General features: G+C 39.9%; 1 protein-coding gene across 8 annotated transcripts in view; it reads left to right on the plus strand.

The window, feature by feature from the left end:
• The window catches only part of GREB1L (GREB1 like retinoic acid receptor coactivator), a 132,335-nt gene that overhangs the window by 100,882 nt on the left and 11,570 nt on the right, over nt 1–19,883 (plus strand). For all 8 annotated transcript variants that reach the window (XM_066329737.1, XM_066329764.1, XM_066329790.1 and 5 more), the window contains 12 exons: nt 473–607; nt 2,535–2,732; nt 3,513–3,693; nt 5,097–5,289; nt 6,710–6,843; nt 8,886–9,225; nt 12,197–12,312; nt 12,671–12,915; nt 13,921–14,483; nt 14,944–15,046; nt 17,928–18,083; nt 18,293–18,432. In XM_066329737.1, coding sequence (XP_066185834.1) covers nt 473–607; nt 2,535–2,732; nt 3,513–3,693; nt 5,097–5,289; nt 6,710–6,843; nt 8,886–9,225; nt 12,197–12,312; nt 12,671–12,915; nt 13,921–14,483; nt 14,944–15,046; nt 17,928–18,083; nt 18,293–18,432 — 2,504 coding nt within the window. The remainder of the gene's footprint in view (nt 1–472; nt 608–2,534; nt 2,733–3,512; nt 3,694–5,096; nt 5,290–6,709; nt 6,844–8,885; nt 9,226–12,196; nt 12,313–12,670; nt 12,916–13,920; nt 14,484–14,943; nt 15,047–17,927; nt 18,084–18,292; nt 18,433–19,883) is intronic.

Consider the following 19,883-nt stretch of genomic DNA (forward strand, 5'->3'; position numbering starts at 1 on the left):
AGGCATTCTGTTCTTCTCCCCTCCTTGTGTGTAAACGAGTGCTTGTCTCCTTCATCTGTGGTGGCAGCTCATAACCCTCGGGCAAAACATTTTTAACACTGTCTCAGCTGTTGGATGTAATGGCAGAGCATGTCATACACCCTTAAGTACAGAAGTATTTTCTGATTTGTGCTTTTAGCAAGGTTTTTTTATGGTGTGTGTTTCTTTGTAATCATCAGATGTCACCAGTAGCTGTAAAGCCACAGACCTGAAATTATACAACTGTGGCTCCTTTTTTTAAAAATTAATCCAATTGATAAATCAGTAGATAAAAGAGAAAGGTATTTTCCCTCCCTCTCTTCCCTGTATCCCCAGCCCCTTGCCCAAGTGCAGATTTGACATCAGCTGTGTGAGAACATGGGTGTATGTAATGTTCAATGTTGTTTCTCTGAAATGCTTTCCAGATAATTTGATGTTGCTAATTTTGATCTAGGTGATGATTTGGACAAGCTGCTGGAGAAGATGCTACAGCAGCGGGGGGAAAGTGTCATTATTCCTTTTAATGGAGATGTTAGTGAGTGTGTGTCATCTCAGGAGGCAATTGCCATGGTTTCTACACAAGAACCAGGTAATTTTTTTTATGTGCAAGATATGAAATAAGTGAGTAGCTTGTTAAATGTCAAAATGCATACCCCTCAGGAGAATCTGAGGGCACGTTTGCAGTCAGTGTGCCAACCTTAAAACACTAATACTGCCAGCTAAATGTAGCAATATAGCAGTTGCTCAGACAGAAAATCTCTGTAATAACCTTCTGCAAATTTTTTCCTCTGACGTTTTTATATTCTCTAAGCTAAAACATGTTATTTTCTGTTAGGCATCAGACAGAGTAGAGAAGATGTTTCTTTGTAACACTGCAGCGTGGATTAATCTCATCTTTTTGCATGGAGAAAAAGAATGTAACCTTGAGTTTAAGGCAGAGGGGAATTGTGTTCTCCTTCTGATCTCCTCAGGTGTCTTTGTGCCTGGTAATATGCATTAGAGACTTTTGCTATGAGGCTTAAACTTTTAGGGAATGTGTTTTAAGATCTTGGACTGAAAGTGCTAGGCAAGTGTGATCTGTAATTTGTTGATCTGAGATGTGTCTTATTCAGCATAATGTGATAAGATGCTTAAGTGCAAAAGATAAGGAAGGATTTCCTGCCTAAAATTGCTACTTTTCAGAATTATTTAGCTATTCAGAGTTCTAAACATACTTTCCTTTTCATATCACAGTAATGGCAAAAGATACACTGAGCTGTTGTGAACATTGAGATTCTTTCAGGTCTAGTATCAAAGCAAATTCAACCTCCAGTAAAGCTTTTTTCTGTGAAAGAAAGGTATGCTCTTGGTTCATATTACTTAAATTAAGTTGATTTATTTGATGTTAAATCTGAGTGAAAGCAAAATGGTTTATTTTCTCCACATGGATCAGGAGATCCAACTAGAAGGGCTGACAGGCACTTTGTTCTGGCACCTTCAGAAGTACGAATCTCCAACTCCCTCAGAGGATTTATTTGAAGGGAAAATGGTCTTTAGATTCTGGGTTTTTTTTTTCTTCTTACTGTGTACTTTTATTTAAACCTTCATATTTTCTTAAACAACTGTTCTGAGTTCGTTTTGTCATTAACATATGGCTGTACAATGGTTGAAGCTGTTTAGAAACTGCCTGAATGAAAAAAATAAAGAAGTAAGTCTCCTAGGCAGTGAAAGGGACATTTCTTCCATACCAGATCTGCTGAAATGGACACTAAGGCATATTTGAACAGGAGATAAGCACATGTGCACACGCACACACCAAAACACATCCCTGTGTAAAACCAACACAGTGGAAAAAAGTGGCATAAACAAAAACTGTAATACCATTATAGGATTTCATCTGGTAATCTGCAAGTTGAAAATACTCAGTGGTTAATGAAGCATGGATTGCTGGACATAGAATTTACCTAAAGGAAATCCTGAAATGGAACATGCTTTTTATTTTGAGGAAACATGAATGCTCTGATCAGTCTCAGTTCTCTGCATTTAGTGTGATATTGACATTTATTAAGTCCAGATAAATCTGAGTTTCAGGAGAACATTAGAGCTTTGTACCTCATTACCTCTCTACTTTTTATTATATGTACACATGTGCATTTTCATATGTATTTATATATGTGCATGCATATTATGTATGTGTTGGTTCATTTAACAGAATACATTTCACATTGTTGGCATTGAGGTTTCCTTGGGTCCCACTGTTAGAAACCCTTAAAACACTTAGGGCATTTTAAAAAATGGGCAGTGCTCTATTTGAGGTCACCTGATATATTACCACATTTTGATCAAAGAAAGAAAGTTGACATTTATGGTCTGGACCAAACCCTCCAGAGTGTTGAGATTTATTCTGGTGAGTGATTTTTTTTCCCCTGATAATAAAGGGTAGGCTGTTTTGGAGGGTCATGTTTTACTGGGGGGGTGGGAAAGTAAACATGTTTCTTGTTGTGTTTTGTTTTCTTTTTCAAACAAACACACTCTAGATTTGGATGTTGATACCTTCCAAATTTACCAGCCACAGCTCATAGTTGCCAGAAAGCTCTTGTCCCAGGTTTGTGCTATAGCAGACAGTGGCAATCAGAGCCTGGATCTGGGTCACTTCAGCAAGGTGGACTTCATCGTTATAGTGCCCCGCTCAGAAGTCCTGGTGCAGCAGACCCTTCAACGGATTCGACAATCAGGTAAAAGGGAGGGGAGGGGAAACTGGCTGATCAGCCTCAGTGTGTGTGATGTTATTACATCATTACTGGTACAAGGGGAAAAGTAAGTTGCTCCAATATATCATTTGTTTGCATTTTATTTTACTTTTTTTTAAAAAAAGGTTTACAAAATCATGAAGGCCCTGGAAAATACCTGATTGACCCATATTTCAGAGTAGTTTATTCCTACTCCTTTAATTCAGATGACATTCAAAGTCATATACATTGCACCATGCCTAATTTATGAATACGACAGCAATATCTCTTTACAAAGGCTAGTTTTATCAACACTAACATTGAAGCAGAGCATGAAAAGTATGATATGATATGATAGCATGTCATGTCAAAAGGGAGCATCAGTTTTATATAAATTGATTATATTTGCAAAGGAAAGGTCAGGATAACTTTTTCCAACTCAAACAATATTAGTATATTACTTTAATGTAGACAAATTTGGCCTAGGAACATGGAGCACAGCCAACTGAGTGCTACTTTGGAAATCTTTGTGGAGGCCTGATTTTTTGTCCCCCATTTTTTGCTAACATGAAAAGTTTTTGAAAGGTCTTCAGGTACTTTTTGGAGGAAATCCAGAAGCCAAGGAGCACATTTTGGCCTCCATTGTGAGAGAAATTGCATTTGGATAATTGTCTTCCTTGTGGGGCCTATCAGTGGTTTGGCGGACAAGTGGCAACTTCCCATTGACCCTTCATTTTTGGATGCACTCAAAGGTAAAGAACTTCATTGTATTCTTCTTTTTGACAGGTGTGCTTGTGGACTTGGGCCTAGAAGACAATGGAACAGCCTATCAGAGAGCTGAGAAATATGTCGTTCGGCTGGACAATGAGATTCAAACTAAATTTGAAGTTTTCATGAGGCGAGTGAAGCAGAACCCTTACACACTCTTTGTGCTGGTTCATGACAACGCCCATGTGGATTTAACAAGGTAACTGCTTCAATCTGCTGAAGGAAAACCATCCTCTTCCAGCATCTTTTCATTAGGTTTTTCAAAAGACTTACTGTCTTAGACACTTACTGCTTTCTCTAGGCATTTTGAAGGTATTTTGTGCCTTATAATTGGAAAGAATCTCTTTTGGTTGCCCATGATATTTGTTACCTAATTCTGATTCAGCTGAAGGTAGGTGAGACTAGTTTCAGATTATTGGATGCCTAACAGGACTCTTTTTAGGGTTATGTGCTATGGTGCTGAAATCAAGGGGAAAATGATGGATTTTGCAAATATCTTTGTTCTTCTTGTCTTATTTTCCTATTCCTCTTCTTTTTCTGTCCTCAAACCCAAATGTCAAACCCAAAGCTGTTCATGTGTTAATTCATATTTTTATCCCTGATAATATTGTTGTTTGTGATATGAGAAAGCTTACAGACATTTAAATCTGCATCTTAAGAAAGATGCCATAGCTTCTGTAAGAAAATGATTTAAAAAATCAGCTGTATTGAATTTGGCTTTAGGTCTAAACACAGCATGTACACACAGGCAAAAACATTTCTTCACACCATATCACAACTTCATCTTGAAAGAAGAAAGAAGTGAGTAAAACTGATTATTCTGTTCTTGTTCCATGAGTAAACTAAGGAGAATAATGTGGTTTAAACATGGTGTACAAGGTTGTGGGATTCATTTCAATATCAGAAATAGTGAAAGAAGTCCTAGCCCATGGCAGAGGTGCTGGAACTAGATGGTCTTTAAGGTCCCTTCGAAGTCAAGCCATTCTATGGTTCTATAATAAGCAAAATACTGTCCTTAAGGACAGCTGAAAATATACAAAAGCAACATTATTTCTACCTATTTCTTCCCCATCAAATTTTCTTTTACTGTCTTTGCTATACTTTGAATTTGGAATTTCTGAATATATAATGGAACTAAGGCAATTTCAGGAGCTTGGAACATCAGAACATCAGTAGACTTTAAGGCTCCCCAGCCTTGTAAAAAATTGTTGTTCCAGATTGGAAAAGCCACTGGATTTCATAAAATTGCTACTATATCCTATTGCCACACCTCATGAAACAGTGTTTCTTAATGAGAAGGATTTAATCAGCTTTGGCTTATTTTTGGTGTAGTGCTTTTTTAAGTTGTCACACTAATCCACCTTCTCACTGTCAACAGATTTTGATCCTTTATTTAGGTGTTTTGTTTTTTCCCTTGTTTTCCTGAGTTTACCCACAGAGAACAGTCAAACGTTTTTTGAAGTCTTTTACCTTTCCAAAGAGATTTTTGTGAGCTATGGTTCTCTGTGTCATGGTCATTTAGAGATTTTTCTGTAGGAAGAGAGTAATCCATTGAATTTCAGGATGTCAGTAGGGTAATTCTTTGCATTCTTATTTCTGCAGTGCCATTTCAAGTTCCCTGTCACATGGTGAGCCTAATCATGGTCTGGCTGATAGAGTTATTAATTGCAGGGAGGTGCTTGAAGCATTCAACCTCCTTGTTCTTCAGGTCAGCTCTTTCCCTTATGCCCTGCAAACGCAGCAGTCCAGGATCAGCTCTAGCAATGAGGTACATTGGATACAATCTGACACTGTGGTAAGTGTTTAACTGTTAATTTTAACTGTGATTTTTAATGTGGAATTCCCACCTGACAGAATCTAGAAAATGTGTCTGTTAGGAAGGAGCTCTTTCTCTGCTGGAGTTTATTCTCTGAGATTCCAGATGGACAGCCCTGAGATATTGATGGTAGAGATAGCACCTGATATTTAGGACCAGGAATTACACAGTTTTCTTTATCCACTCATGCAAGGTGAGAAATCACTTTCTGTGTTCTGGTCAAACAAAGCTATGTAGACCTGCCATAAAGCTCCAGAGCTGACTTTCCCTTTTCAATCAGTCCGGCTTTTGACTCTAAGTTGTATGTCACACAGCCTGTCAAGTCTGTCCATTATTTTCCTAGTCCTGACTAAAGATGTGTGCTAGGTTAAGAAGTTTTGGTATAGTAGGTGCTGTCATGGTGCAGAGGAAAAATCCTGTTGGAATATTCTGCACTATTAACTTTTTTCATCATTTCAGCCAGCTGATTTTGAGGATATTTTGGATAAACCTGCTAAAAAAAAGGATTTTCTCCTATTACTTGTTTGATGTATTTATATCTGATTTGACTTTACCGCGCTGAGTGGACTGTTGGTTTCTGCAAAGTGTCTTAAAGTGGGTGCTGTAAAAAATAGTTAATGTAAAATGACAGAGTGAATGAATATTATAAGTTTCCTTTTTGGTTGATTGTTCATATAAACCACGTGGTGACCTTCTGTAAAATGGTCTAGACAATTTTTTGTTTCTCCAAAGTAAAAGAAATTAACAACTTTCAGTCTTCAACTTCCAGATCAAAAAAAAAAAAATAAACCCCACAAAAAAGGTGAGGACTGTAGGTGATTAATTACATTCCTAGAGATTATTGCTGATATAAATGCACTAGAGAACATGCTATGCTTCCATCAAAGGCTCACAAAATTTGAAACACAAATATTTTTCCTTTCTGATAGCTGTCTACAGACTTACATTCCAACAAAAGAATTGTTAATTTGTGGTTTCCATTACAAAAGCATGTAGGCTCTGATAATCAAGAACAACCTTGGGAATTAATAATCCTTCTCTTTTCAGGTTCTACTCTAAATAGAAATGAGATTGTCAGTAGATGTAAAGCCAGAGATAGGGAGTCAGAAAATAATTAGCAGTATTCTAGAAACTCCCTGCAGTTGCACATAGGAGATATACTGAAAAATTTGCAAGGACCTACACCTGTTTTTCCTAGCTGTAGGCAAACAGTAAGTTAAGTAAAAAAAACAAATTACATTTTATTCTATTCATTAAAACAAATAAATAGCATCACTTAGGGAGAATGGATAAAAAGAAAGGATTCTTGGTTTGAAAAGTGCTTTCCACTTAGTTTTTAAAATGACAAAAGAAATAAAAATTTGTTCCATTAAATTTTTGCTCTTTGTGTATGAAACAGGATGATGCAGCAAGTGAAGAAAAGCTATACTTTGGTTTGAATGAATACAGCAAATCCCTCCAGTGGGGAGTCACAAGTCCCCTTTTGAGATGTGATGAAACCTTTGAAAAAATGGTCAACACGCTTTTAGAAAGGTAAATAATAACATGGAAGCTTGGGATTGTGCTGAGGTTGGGATCTTAAAGATATATATTTATGAGCCCCATTATGGAGGATGAAGACATGATATCTGATGTTGATCTTGGAAAACATGAAGTATGCGCAGTTTTATTTTTGTAACAAATTTAGTGCAATTGAAGAAGGGAGTGGATATTCTTCATTTGTTTTTAGAAGAGATTGAGCCCATTTAGCAGCAGTCTGGGCTCAGCTGTGCCTCTCTCTTCTTTTGGCTCAGCTCTCACTGGGCTCAGAAGGTACCAGAGGTTTCATACCTCACCCCTTCTGGTGTCTCTCTTGTTGATGGAGAGGGACACTGTTTTAAAAACATATTTTTTGTTATTTCAGTAGCTGGCCATGGTTTTGGTTTCTGCAGCTCAGGGCCTATTTGTACCCTGCATCTTCCTGAAAAAGCTACTTTCATGGCACATACACAAGATACAATTAAATGTGCCCATTTCAGGAATGAAGGGAATACTGCTATTTCCAGCAATGTGGAGTTAATCTGCTGTGCATATCAGCAGGACAGATCTCTTATAGCACTTCAAATAATAGATCTTGTGTTTTCATATTTACTAGAACAGGATTGTTCTGTGTTCAGTACTGTGTTTTCTGTTTTAATTACATCAATACAATAGTCATAAAAGTATCTGTATTTATTAAGTAACATTCAATATCAAATGTGCTAAATTAGCAACATTAATAATTAAGTACATCATTAATACTTAATATTTGTTATTATCTACAAATAAGAAATAGTAATTAGGTCAGTTCCTTAGGTTTCTCCTATTCTTTCTGGTCAAATCCAATGGAAGAGATAGTGGTCACTATCACTCTTTCTGTTAAGTGTGGGTGGGGAAAAAGGATAAAGAGAGATTTATGTATGTGCAAATAATCATATGAGATTAGGATAATACTAGAAATTGATGGCAGGTGAAGAACCTCTCTGCCTTGGAGCCAGGATATGTTTTTGTGTCACAGTTTATCAATTTTGGCTCTGTTTTCAAGAAACTGGGCTATTCTGTCTGGGCAGATGAGCCATTCAAGCTTACAAGCTGAAAATATTGCAGACATTTGTGTATTATAAGAAAGGATCAATTTGTTTTAGTAGCAGAAGTGCAATGGGTATTTTTATGGCAGGAAGAGTAAAAAGTATTTTAAAAACATACTTTTATGACTGGCTTATGGTATCCAGAAGAAACTATTGTAGCTACTGGCTAAACATAACCCCCCTTATTTAAATGGATATCATATTGTCTATTAGATTACTCAAGAAAGAGACCAGAGAAATTTGGAACTTCTAGTTGTTTTAGTTATTTGCACTTATGTGGCGTAAGACCAGTACTCAAGGCATGTTAGTGTAGTGTTTTCTGTATTATGGTGGTGAATGAGCTCATGGGAAATGTTTAGAAATTGAGGGGGATTTTTTGTTTCGGTAGATTTTAATTTTATTTCTCTTAAAATCTTACTTCATATTTGTTGTCATTGCATGTAGCTGTAATGGAAACAAGATGTTGGCTATGTAAGTTAAAAGGCAGAATGGAAGTTCAGGTTTGGCTCAGAGCCAGTAATTCCTATTGGTATGTCCAGCTTTCTGGTGAGAGGTTGAGAGATGTGAAATTCTGAAGTACTTCTCCCACAGACCACTTGAAGCCACGATGGTCCTCAAGTTTGTCAAAGAAAAATCTTGTGGAAAGCAAAGCAGTTATAAGCGTGTGCTCTTGGAATAAATCAGATCTGAGGTGTTTCTTATCTCCATCAAGTCAAAGATCTTTAGCTGAAATTTTGGACCAGATGAGGGTAACAGAAGTTTATAATTCCTGTTACTTGAGCTCAGGACTTGGGCCAAATGCAGAGAATTTTTGTTCAAAATTTTCGTCTATGAAAATGGATGCTTTAGTTCTTTGAGCACTACTGGGAAAAATAGGCACTTCTTTCCTTTGCAGTCCTGCGTTTTGGCTGTTTTTCAGACGGTAGTGTGATTTTGCACGTGCTAACGCAGGACTGTGTCTCCCCCAAGGTACCCCCGGCTGCACAGCATGGTGATTCGCTGCTACCTGCTCATTCAGCAGTATTCCCAAGCTCTGATGGCCCTCACCACCATGGCCTCTCTAAGGGATCACAGCACACCCGAAACACTCAGCATCATGGATGACCTTATCGCATCTCCGGGAAAAGATAAGAATGGCTGCGGCCACATGCTGGTCATTCGGGTGCCATCGGTGCAGCTGGCCATGCTGGCCAAAGAGAGGCTACAGGAAGTGAGGGACAAGTTGGGGCTGCAGTATCGTTTTGAGATCCTCCTTGGGAATCCCGCCTCGGAGCTCACTGTGGCGAAACACTTCGTGACACGGCTCAAGGTCAGCAGAAACTCCATGTTTGTTTGTTTGTGCGCTTGCTGTAGTCAGTGTGGCTGTTGTAGTTGTTTTGTGTTTATTCCCACGTGTTTATAGGTTAATTATTCTATTGGGAATGGGCAGGTGTTCTGTATCTGTCGCTGTGAATGCATTTCTGTACTTGGAGCGTAAAAGAGAGGCTTGGAACAAACCTGATTTGTTAGTGGTCTGTGAAGTCAAGCACCAGCTGTTATTTCACTTCTTAAAGTTGAGAAACAGCATGCATCAGATAGGGTTCATCTCTAAAAGGAGAGCTCAGATCTCTGTAGGCAAACTAATTATTTCCACCAACTTATCTGTCTGTCTAGTGTATCTGTTGTCTGCTCTGTTCATCCAACTTCTGCCCTTCTGGTAACTGGTAAAGTATGCTGTTTGTCACAGATTTCTTTCCTCAACCCCCTGCATGCTGAAAGCCTGAAGAGGCTACTTGCATATATGCCTAGCATATCTGCACCAGCCTAAAATTTTGCATGGATTTACAAGAGCATGGTTCAATTAGCCAAACCCACTTCATGAATTGACCTCACTACATTAAACAAAGGGTTGCCTGTCTTAGGTATCAGCCTGAAAGTAATACTGGTTATCTGTCCTGATCCTTGCTCTAAGTCTCAAAGAGAGATTAATTTTTTGCTTCTACTATGAGTTATACAGTGTATTGAAAACCACAGAGGAGAGGAATGAATTCTGTGTGCCTGTCTGAAAGAGCTTGCCTACAGCCAAAAGCAGATAAAATGTCCTTTCAAGAAGCTATGACTCCTGCTTCTCAAACTTTATCTGCAGAAGGAGAGGGAAGAAAGTAATCATAAATGAGACAATGACATGTGAGATAACAGCTCTGTGCTGGTGGGTTTTTTTGGATTGGCACTAATTCTACCCTTAAGTAATTCTGGATTGAGTCCTGTGTGGGCTTCTTAATAGTGCTGTGCCATAATGAGTTGCAGCCCTTACACAGGGCTGAAGCAGCCTGTGAGGCCTTGACTGTGAAGCAGTTGCAGGTGGGTATCTGTGATACCCAGATACTGGTTTGGAACAGAGAAATTTTACCAGGTAGAGAGTGAGAAGTCTTCTAAATAATTCTTCTTATTCCTCTCTCCAAAACATAAGATGCGCTTTTGGACTGAACAAAGCTGTAGGATTCTGTATTTGTTTCTTTTCTTGCTGTTTTTTAGAAGAAAAGCCCTCAAATCTGAACCATGCATATGAAGGGAGTGAGGAGAGGAATTCAGTTGCCCAAATATAACCCTGTAGTGTCTTTTTAGGTGGATTGTCCCAGTAGTATTTCAGAATAATAAAGGTCACCTGTGAGGCTGGTGCTGTGCTACCATACCTGCTAGTCTGGTGCCTGGGAAAACACAAGATTTCTGACATGTGTGAGCCATATGTTTGGGGAAGTGATTCTCATTACAAAATTCATTAGTCTGGGTTATTGCAGACAATTTTGATTTAGTCTCCATGCTGCTGGGCATTTGTTCTGACATTAGGTGGAGTACTGAACCTGAAGGACTAGAGCCAGGGGAATCTTTCACTGCAAGCATCCCAGCCCTTTTTTTGATGTGTGTATGGGGAGAGAGCAGTATGAGGCTAGTGAGTGCTGAGGCTCAGAATGTGGTCCCACCGGTAAATACTCTTGGCTGTAGGAAGGATGAGACCTCATCATGACCATTTTCAGAGGCAGGGTGGGAAGCTTTATATAGGTGTTAATGAACCCAGCTGAAAAGTGTGACTTAAATTAGCCTCTCTCAGATGGCATTAGCAGGGTGTGTGATGCCACAGCAGGGCAGGGAGGGTGGGCAGCTGTCTCTGCAGTGTGTGATGTCTGCATTGTTCCCCTCTCAGTCAGACAGGCCTGCTGGTCAGCCAGTCCAGCCAGACAGGTCATTCCTCTCCATCAGGGAGCCAGAGGTACAGAATGAAACAAGAGATGGAAGACAATTTAAATAACTATTTCATTGACCAGGGATGCTGTCATGGCATACCCTTTAAGTGTAACAAGGATCAAACTGTTTGGGAGACATTTAGAAGTGAGGGGCCCTGAGGGTTGCACGTCTCTGACCTTCCTGAGAAAGATAGTCAAGAAATATATCTTCTGGGTGCAAGTTTACAGCTCAAAGCCCCAGGCACTCATTCTTTTTAGGTCCTTATGGTAACGAAAAGAAAATCAAGGAAAATCAAAAGAAAAATTCTCTTCCCCTAATTCACTTTCTAGTCATGCACTTTCACAGAAACTTTGGTCATTGGAGAGGCAGGGAAGGACACAGCTGGACTAACATCGTTGAGCCAGAAGTTCTCTCTCTGCTGTCAAGGCTGCTTTACCAAGTCATTAGATACTGCCAGGAAATTGGAGAAATAAATTTTTTCAGTAAGCTCTGCTGAACCAGGGGAACTGAAGGGTGTAAGGACATGGGACTGATGCTGCCAACCTTTCCTGTGCTAAGGGAAAATGGTGCAGTTTTGTGGTCTCAGGCCTTGATAGATTGTAGGTAAGGAGTTCTTTTGGGGGGGATTACTTCCAGGGAAAGGTGAAATGTGTTTCTGTCACGTAATCTTTGGTCGTATAAAATAATTAAACAAGGTTCATTGGCCCATTTTCATACTCCACTTTAAATTCTTACTTTAGCTTTATATTAATATCTTCTATCTGTGCCAAATTGAATGCATCGACTGCTTTTTTCTCTGACAGACCACACTAATACCACACCAGGTGAATATTTCCAGCATAACATATGCTATACACCCATTTTCTTTGCATTTAATGCTTGGCTAACAGTTGGCTACCAGAAAAAAAAAATGCATGCCTGCACCCAAGGTCTCCTTCCTGTTGGCCGTTGAGTAAGCAAGCCCAATATACAGAGCAAAAGCAGGAACTGATGAAAAAAGGAAAGAGCTGAAGATTTATATGTAATTTAGGTGTGACTGGAATATTCTTTGTTCACAGGCTTGGAGAGGCAATGAGCAGGATGACTGGATTCCTCGCACCTATCAGGATCTGGAAGGTCTACCTTGCATTGTTATTCTCACTGGCAAAGACCCTCTGGGAGAGACTTTTCCCAGGTGCTGTTACTACTCTTTCAATATGATTGCTCTCTGACACGTTTAGATAAGTTGGGTTTGATAACATCTAGCTGTCTTTTCACAAAAGAAGTGTATTTTTGTAGACTTTAGTTGGGAGCTGTTTTAAAGTTTGGAAAGTGCAGTTTGTGAAAAGTCATATTATCTACTGTGTGGGTCAGTAAGCGTCTGTGCAGAGTACCAAGGAGGACAACTTATGTGCTGAATATTTTAAAATCATTTTGTATATATGGGCTAAGAAAACTGTTCATGACTATTGAGTAAGCAATTGAAGGTAGGGAGTGTTCTTCAAAGTCAGAGAAAACAAAACTTCTTTTTTCATTTGTGTTGGCTTTCCTAGGTCGTTGAAATACTGTGACCTCCGGCTAATTGACTCCAGCTACTTAACTCGGACTGCATTAGAGCAAGAAGTAGGTCTGGCGTGCTGCTACGTCTCCAAGGAGGCAATTCGAGGGCCTATTGTAGCTCTTGACCTCAGTGAGAAGGAGCAGGAGAAGGCAAATGGTAGTGAGAATGACTCTGATGAGCTGCTGATAGACTTGGACCGGCCCCAGAGCAACAGCAGCGCTGTCACTGGAACCTCAGGTCAGTTGTTCTGCTGTTGGTCTGAAAAACAAGTCTTTATTCCCGTGTCATTGGAATTTGGATGCAAACAGTGAGATGTTTTCTCAAATGTGGGTTGCTTAGCTGGATCCAGCTGCAGGCTAGACAATGAATTGTTAGTTGCAGATTCTTCACACAGTGAGCAATTTTCCTGTCTACTGCTAAAAGGAGATGGTGTTTCAGTGGGAGGGGTGGTATGCCATGGCTAGACGTCCCGTGTAATTTTGATTCTTAAACTTACATTTCACATTTGTTGGTAGCTTTCTTAAGTGGATTCTGAAAAGGTCTTAAAAATCAGATCAAAAAGGGCTACTATAAAATTCTAGGAATAGAAAAAAATGCTCTGTACCTCATCCACCTATGTATGAGTATGGATATGTGCCTCCCTGCCAAGACCAACAGAATGGCTGGGTGTTGTCCTACCTCTTCAGGCATCAACTCCCACCAAGCCTTCCCTTCTTTGCATTGTGCAGACACTTCTGGTTCCTTCTATTTATTTCCCTATGAGTCTGAGGTATTAAGACAGCTGAACTGGGTCTTTGCTATGCACCAGGTCTTCCTATGCACTAACTTAACCTGACAAGTAGGGAGGAGGGGACATAGCCCAGTTCATGTCAAAGTTGCAGTGAAATAAATGCTCTGTTATTCATAGAAAGGAAGACGCAGTTGATCTCTGTATACAGTGGTTTGTTAAATTTGATTTTCAGAGCGTTGTACCGTCAAATTCCAAATCCTAGATGGGAAATGATAGCTAGCATACAAAGATTATGATTGAACACCTGTTGCAGCAGGCCATTTGCCTCTCCAGCCAAAGGGACAGACAGATGTAAATGAGTTCTTTTTACATGGTGAAACACTGACCTAAGCCATAGCAGCTTTCATTGAATAGAAGTATTTGAATGTTAGAATTGGTGCATAGATGAAATGAATTCATGGTTTTCTTAGGTCAGTCAGTAACTTTTCATTGTCTGCTTTTTGTTTTCCCAGGTTCCCTGGCTGACAATGGTGTGAGCTCCTCGAGTGCCGCAGACAAGTCTCAGAAGCAGGCACCATCCCTTAACTTCCAGGCTGTGGCACACAGCTCAGTAGATGAGGGAGCTTACTCCAGTTTTACAGGCAGAGAGACCCTGAAACAAGAGTGTGACTCGCTGGGTAACCAGATGGCGAGCAGCACCACTCCCAAACTCTCCTCAGTGTCTTCAGTCTCCCAGACCTTTCAGTGGCCTGCCCAGTCGGCCAAGGACAGCAAGGCCCTCCGTGTGGCGCTGCCACGCATCGTCATCCTGTCCAAAGCTGCCTACTGCCTCCTGAGCTCACAGAAAAATGGGAACTTGCCTTCCTCCTCTTCCCTGCTGCCTCACGCTGATGTGTCTTGGCTGAGCTCTCTGAGGCCTCTGCTTCACAAGGACGTGAGCAGTGAAGAGCAGTCTCTGTACTACAGGCAGTGGACAACAGCCCGACAGCACCACGCGGACTTCAGCAATCAGGCTGAGGCGTCTGGCACCAGGACTTTTCATCCCAGGAGGCTGCTTTTGACAGGACCACCACAAGTAAGGGCACAGTTTCTTCCTCCTGCCTTTTTAGCAGTCTGAACAGGCCAAGTTTGCAGTGATGTGTTTTGAGGTCAAAAACCAAAGTCAAATTTTAAGGCTAAGTCCATGCTGCAAGTGGTAATAAGAGGAAGGGTGATGCTTGATGTCATGTTTTAGCTGAAATGAAACACATGTGGGTGCCACTGGGCATAACATTGCTGTGAGCATGTCAGGAGAGAAGCAGTTATCACTGCTGATCTCCCTGCATGCAAAAGTGACACAGGCTGTGGCCAGCCAGGTTGTGCTCAGAGACCAGTTTAGTAGAAGTGTTTTCAGTATAGTGGGCAATATTACTGAACACACAGAGCTGAACACACAGCTTTTAAGCTATGTAAGCCCAGAGGCATTTATCTGAAATTTTCCCTTCCACTGTAGCAGTTTGGGCTGGCATTTAGACTTTTTTCCATCTCTGGCTCAGGTTGGAAAGACTGGTTCATACTTGCAGTTCCTGAGGATTCTCTTCCGCATGCTAATCCGGTTGCTGGAAGTAGATGTGTATGACGAAGAAGAGATTAATGCCAGTAAGTATTTAGTAGGTATTCTTCAGATGTATCATAAAGAGCCTATGTTGTGTATTATTCTGCAAGTAAGTTTTCAGGCTCACTGAAAGACTATGAATTTACACCTACTACATGTCCTCCTCTTCATTGGTGTGTAGCTAGACTCTAGGTGTCTGCATATATTTCAATACAGATTGATGAAAAAGTAAACTTTATAATGGGCTTATCTGAGAACTATTAAATATATTTTGGGTTGATACATTTGTGTAACACTCAAATAAAAGTGAGCACAAAGATGTAAATGGGCAGCATCTGCCTATGTTATCTCTCCTTTCAGGTTTTCAAGTGCTGGCTGCTTTTAAGCAGACAGGGCAACATTTAAGAACATTTTGTTCCTGGCCGAAACCTAACCATCATTTATGTTTATTTATAAGTTATATACCCATTTTCAGTAAGATTGTTTCCTGTCTGCAGTTTGCAGATTTTATGTTGAGGATAAAGGGGAGTGGGGTCCTCTTTGGACTTGTGCTCATTTGTCAGATCTCACAGATCCATAGCAGCACTTTGCCTTAAGAAGAGCAAAACCTTTTAAAAATTTAGTCCTCTTCATGGTGTTCTGGTACATAACTCTTATGACTATTAGACTGGCATCCTGAAAATGTAGTTGTTGTTGAACCTTTGAAAAGACTAATTTGTATTTCTGTTCATACAGTGCTATTAAATGGAAAAAAAATCCTTTGATTTGGAGCCTTGGGGGTAGTTATTCTCTCATTACTTGAACTAAAGCACCTCAGAAATTTAGGATGAAATATCAAAACGTAAGAGATGTTCTGCATCATATTGACTGGCCTATTGAGATCATGGCAGTGTGTCACGCCCCTGTCAGGAATGCATGGAACTCCAGTAGAAGAGCAGTTTGTTTGGGGTTTTTGGCTGTGGCTTTTTTGCTCCCACTAGTTCTGTCAGAATGCTTCTCCAGAGCCCTCTGTTCTCATTATTTTAAATATTACTTTATTCTCCACCCCAATTATGTTTCTGTCCCATTTGTATACATTCTCTTTGGGACAAAAAACTCTAGTAATTTAAATACTTCTTCTCTTCTTTGTGGTTTGTTTCTTTGGAGTGGTCAGGCAGCTGTCTTAGCTCCTCTTCAGCATTCATCCAGGTAGTCTGGATCTTTTTACAGGATCTCACAATTGACAGGCTCTTTATTCTCCTAATGAGTTTGGTACTCTGGCCTACATACCGATTTTCAATTTATCCTTCTGGTGCATGGGTGACCAGAACTGAATGTTTAACTAACCCAGCCTACAACAGCTCATGTATTCCCCTGCCCCCACTGAAAGCCCCATGACTGATGAAACCTATGACTGCACTGGTCTTTTCCATTTGACCTTTTCACTGGCATTGATGCTTAGCTTGTACTCCAAGGTTTCTCAGCAACTTGGTCATTTCCAACCAAGGTGCTCCCAACCTGCTACAGAAATGCTTGTTATTAATCCTTGAATGTACCTATGACTCACATTTTTTTCTCTTAAATATCACCAAGTTTTTGTTGTTACAGTTTTCAATGGCATTGAATTCTTTCCAGCTGGTCTTTGATTCCTTCTCCGTGTTGACAGTGACTCTTAGGACTGTGCCACCAGCAAACTTAAGCCATTAAGCCAAAATTTAAGAACTTAATTTTTTGTTTTAACTGGTGACATTAGTGAGAATATTAAACAGTGTGCCTCTCTCCTGATCTTTTAACTTCATTGGTAATCTCACCTGCCTTAATGCTTACAAATTTACATGCTGCCATCTTCTATTTAGTCAACTCTTTCAATTTACAGACCCTTCCCTGTTTCCATTTTCTTCAGCTGTATTAATAATTTGTCTTATAGTATCATACCAGGCATTTGAGTACAGCAGGATAAGATTCATTGCATTTCCTTTGTTCAGGGGAATAGGTATTTTGTAGCCATATGATGAAAGTAACACAGGATTTCTTTAGTCAACCTATTTGCAGTTTATCACATTTTTCATTTAATTCAACATCTTTAATTACTTCCTTCACCCTCTCCAAATTTTGCATATTACCAGGTCAAAGTAATGGACTCAGAGCTCTGTAGATTACTGTCTCACCTCTTGCATCAGGGTAGGGTGAGCATGTGCTTATCTGTAGACCCAACCTTGATTTCACCTGAATTCACTTTTCTAAAATCAGTAATCTCAGTTACACACCTACTTTTCATGGGTTCTTTCATCTCATTTTGATCTGAATTGACTCATGTTCAAGCTGCATTCCAAAGTTGTTTTCTTTGGCCAGTGTTGTCTACCATTCCCATTGCTTAAACTTGATTTTCTACTTTATACTTATCTCTGTTGGATCAATGCAGAAAAGTTTTATTTCATCCTTACTGGTCACATCTCACTCTGTAATAGGAGTGTGTCATCTACTGCCTTTACCATGTGCTACCACTTTATAAATATATACAGCCTCTTTCCTTGCTTTCATCCTTCTGCCTTTGGATACTTTTGGTCCTCATTTACCCAGTGCTCTTCATTCCATCACAGAGAGGCTCAAAACTACTACACCCTTGTCTTCTGCATAAATAGTACCCTTCATCTGAGCACTTTATCCTTGAACCAGACTGAATTGTACCTCAGCAGCATGATGAGGAACAGTGTAGAAAGATACCAAGGAGGCTCCTTCCCCTGCATGCAGTTTCTATGGAAGTGCCATTTCTTTGAAATGGCTTTGTGTGGATTGTAATTTCCCTGGTAATATTTATGATGTCCAAAGATACTGCTCCTGTGTGTGTGCCTGTGTGAGTTCCACTGCAACTGTAAAGCAGCAGCCATCACATAAGCACCATTTGGTGAGTATCTGATTCTGCTTACCTGAAGTATGTTGTTGCAGATCACACAGAGAACAGTGAAATTACTCAGTCCAGCAATGACCACTGGCCAGACATCGAGATCTTCAGCAAAATATCTTTTGACCTGAGTGTACATGATCCTAAGTACAGAAATATAAGTCCTGTATACACAGAACAACTCTCGAGAGTGAAACAAGGTAAGGAAAATGTTGACTTTTTTAGAAATACTTTCCTACAGAGACTCAGTTTTTATTGGTTCATTTGAACACAAGTTCACAAGAACCTTTTATCTCCAAAAGCAAATGGAAAAAATTAATTTATGTATTCTGTACAGTTTTTACCAGGATCTCAATCTCTGGCTTTTAACGCTCCTAAAATTTCTGTTTCTTCTTTTCTTTGTGCACAGAAACAAGCAAAGAAACAAAATCAGAGGAACCTAAGAAAAGGGAGACTGTGTCCATGATGCTGACTAAATATGCAGCTTACAACACCTTCCATCACTGTGAGCAGTGCCATCAGTACATGGACATTAATCCTGCTGCGCAGGTTGGTGTCAAGGTCTAAGGGTAAACTGCATCCTTGGGTTTTTATTGTGGTCTCTCCAGACAAACTGCTCTCATCTCAGGATCTGTGCTTTCACCTTCTCTGAGATGGAATTGTTTAATTCTTCCAGTCTCAGGGGAGATATTGAGCTACAGACCCAGGAGCATCAACTGTGTCTGCCACGTTCTGAATGAGCAGTTTTCCTCTGCAGCTGCCTCTGGCAAAGGGTGGATATTGATACTAGTTTTCTCAAGCCAAAGCATTATTCAGCCTGCCCAGAGAGTTTGCAGTGTCTCACGGGAGAAGACTGTAAAAATAAAGAGAAATGCTTGTCTAACCTAAATGCCAGCCATCCACACCTGTGATGGGAGATGGCAAGGCCTACTTCTTCTTCATTTTTTATGTAATTGTGCCTCCTTCTCACCACTAGCTTATGAGTCACTGGACAGAAATGAACGTCTTAATCTGTTTAGTTAAAAACCTTTTAGTTTCTAAAGCAAACAGTTACGCTTACAGGAGACTGGCAAGTAAGATTATTCCTGGTTAATAGCTCACACATTATTTCTTAACCATCAGCAGCAGTTTATCTGGAAGTTTCTTATCTCAATTCACTCCTTCCTTGCATGCTAATGTTTTCCAATAGCTTGCTATTAAGATATGGCAGTATAGACACCCTGACCTGGCAGTGCACAATGCCAGTTCCCTCAGAGCAGCACCAGTAGGTCTGATCTAAACCTCGTGCTTCATTAAGTCCATTGATAGAAGCAAGTCCTCCCCAAGGACATCTTTTGTTCCCTCCACTCATCTTTGTGCATGTGGTTAAACATAACTAGTAGTAATAAATATAAGCATCAACTTGTATGTGCCAGTGTGAGCTGTGTATATAGAATTAAGATAATTAAGCTCAGGGAAATTACACCTTCAAAGAAGAGTCATTGGATAGCAAACATTATGAAGGGAGAGAGATTCTTATATGCTTTGACAGAACCTAAATAAAGTCCCTTGCATTTTCCATCTTAGGCTCATTATTTCAATTTTTAGCAAAGATCCTAGAAAGCTCATTGGTAAGAGTAAATTACTTGACTTTGAAGTAAGACAGATGCTTTTGTAGGATGAAATCTACCAGCTGTGTAGGCATTTGTATACACTAACATGGTTCACTGAAGTGCTGTGCAAACTTAAGCTCTCCCAAATTCGTCATAGGCTCGTTAATGGTGTGGTCTGCTTTGGTCACGCAGCTACTTTGGAGAGTATTGCCACAGGAAAAATACTATACTGATGCCAATATAGTAATGCTCCTGCTGAGGTGTCTGGATGACAGTGCATGCTGTTGTGGAGGCACTCCCATGTGCTGCACTGCTCTTTGAATCTTCTGGGAAAATTCATTTGGACAGTTTTTTTCCTAGTATGTATGCATGTGTGTGTGTGTGTGTGTGTGTGTGTGTGTGTGTATA

The sequence above is a fragment of the Sylvia atricapilla genome, chromosome 1 (assembly GCF_009819655.1).
Source record: "Sylvia atricapilla isolate bSylAtr1 chromosome 1, bSylAtr1.pri, whole genome shotgun sequence".
In the NCBI taxonomy this organism is placed as follows: Eukaryota; Metazoa; Chordata; class Aves; order Passeriformes; family Sylviidae; genus Sylvia; species Sylvia atricapilla.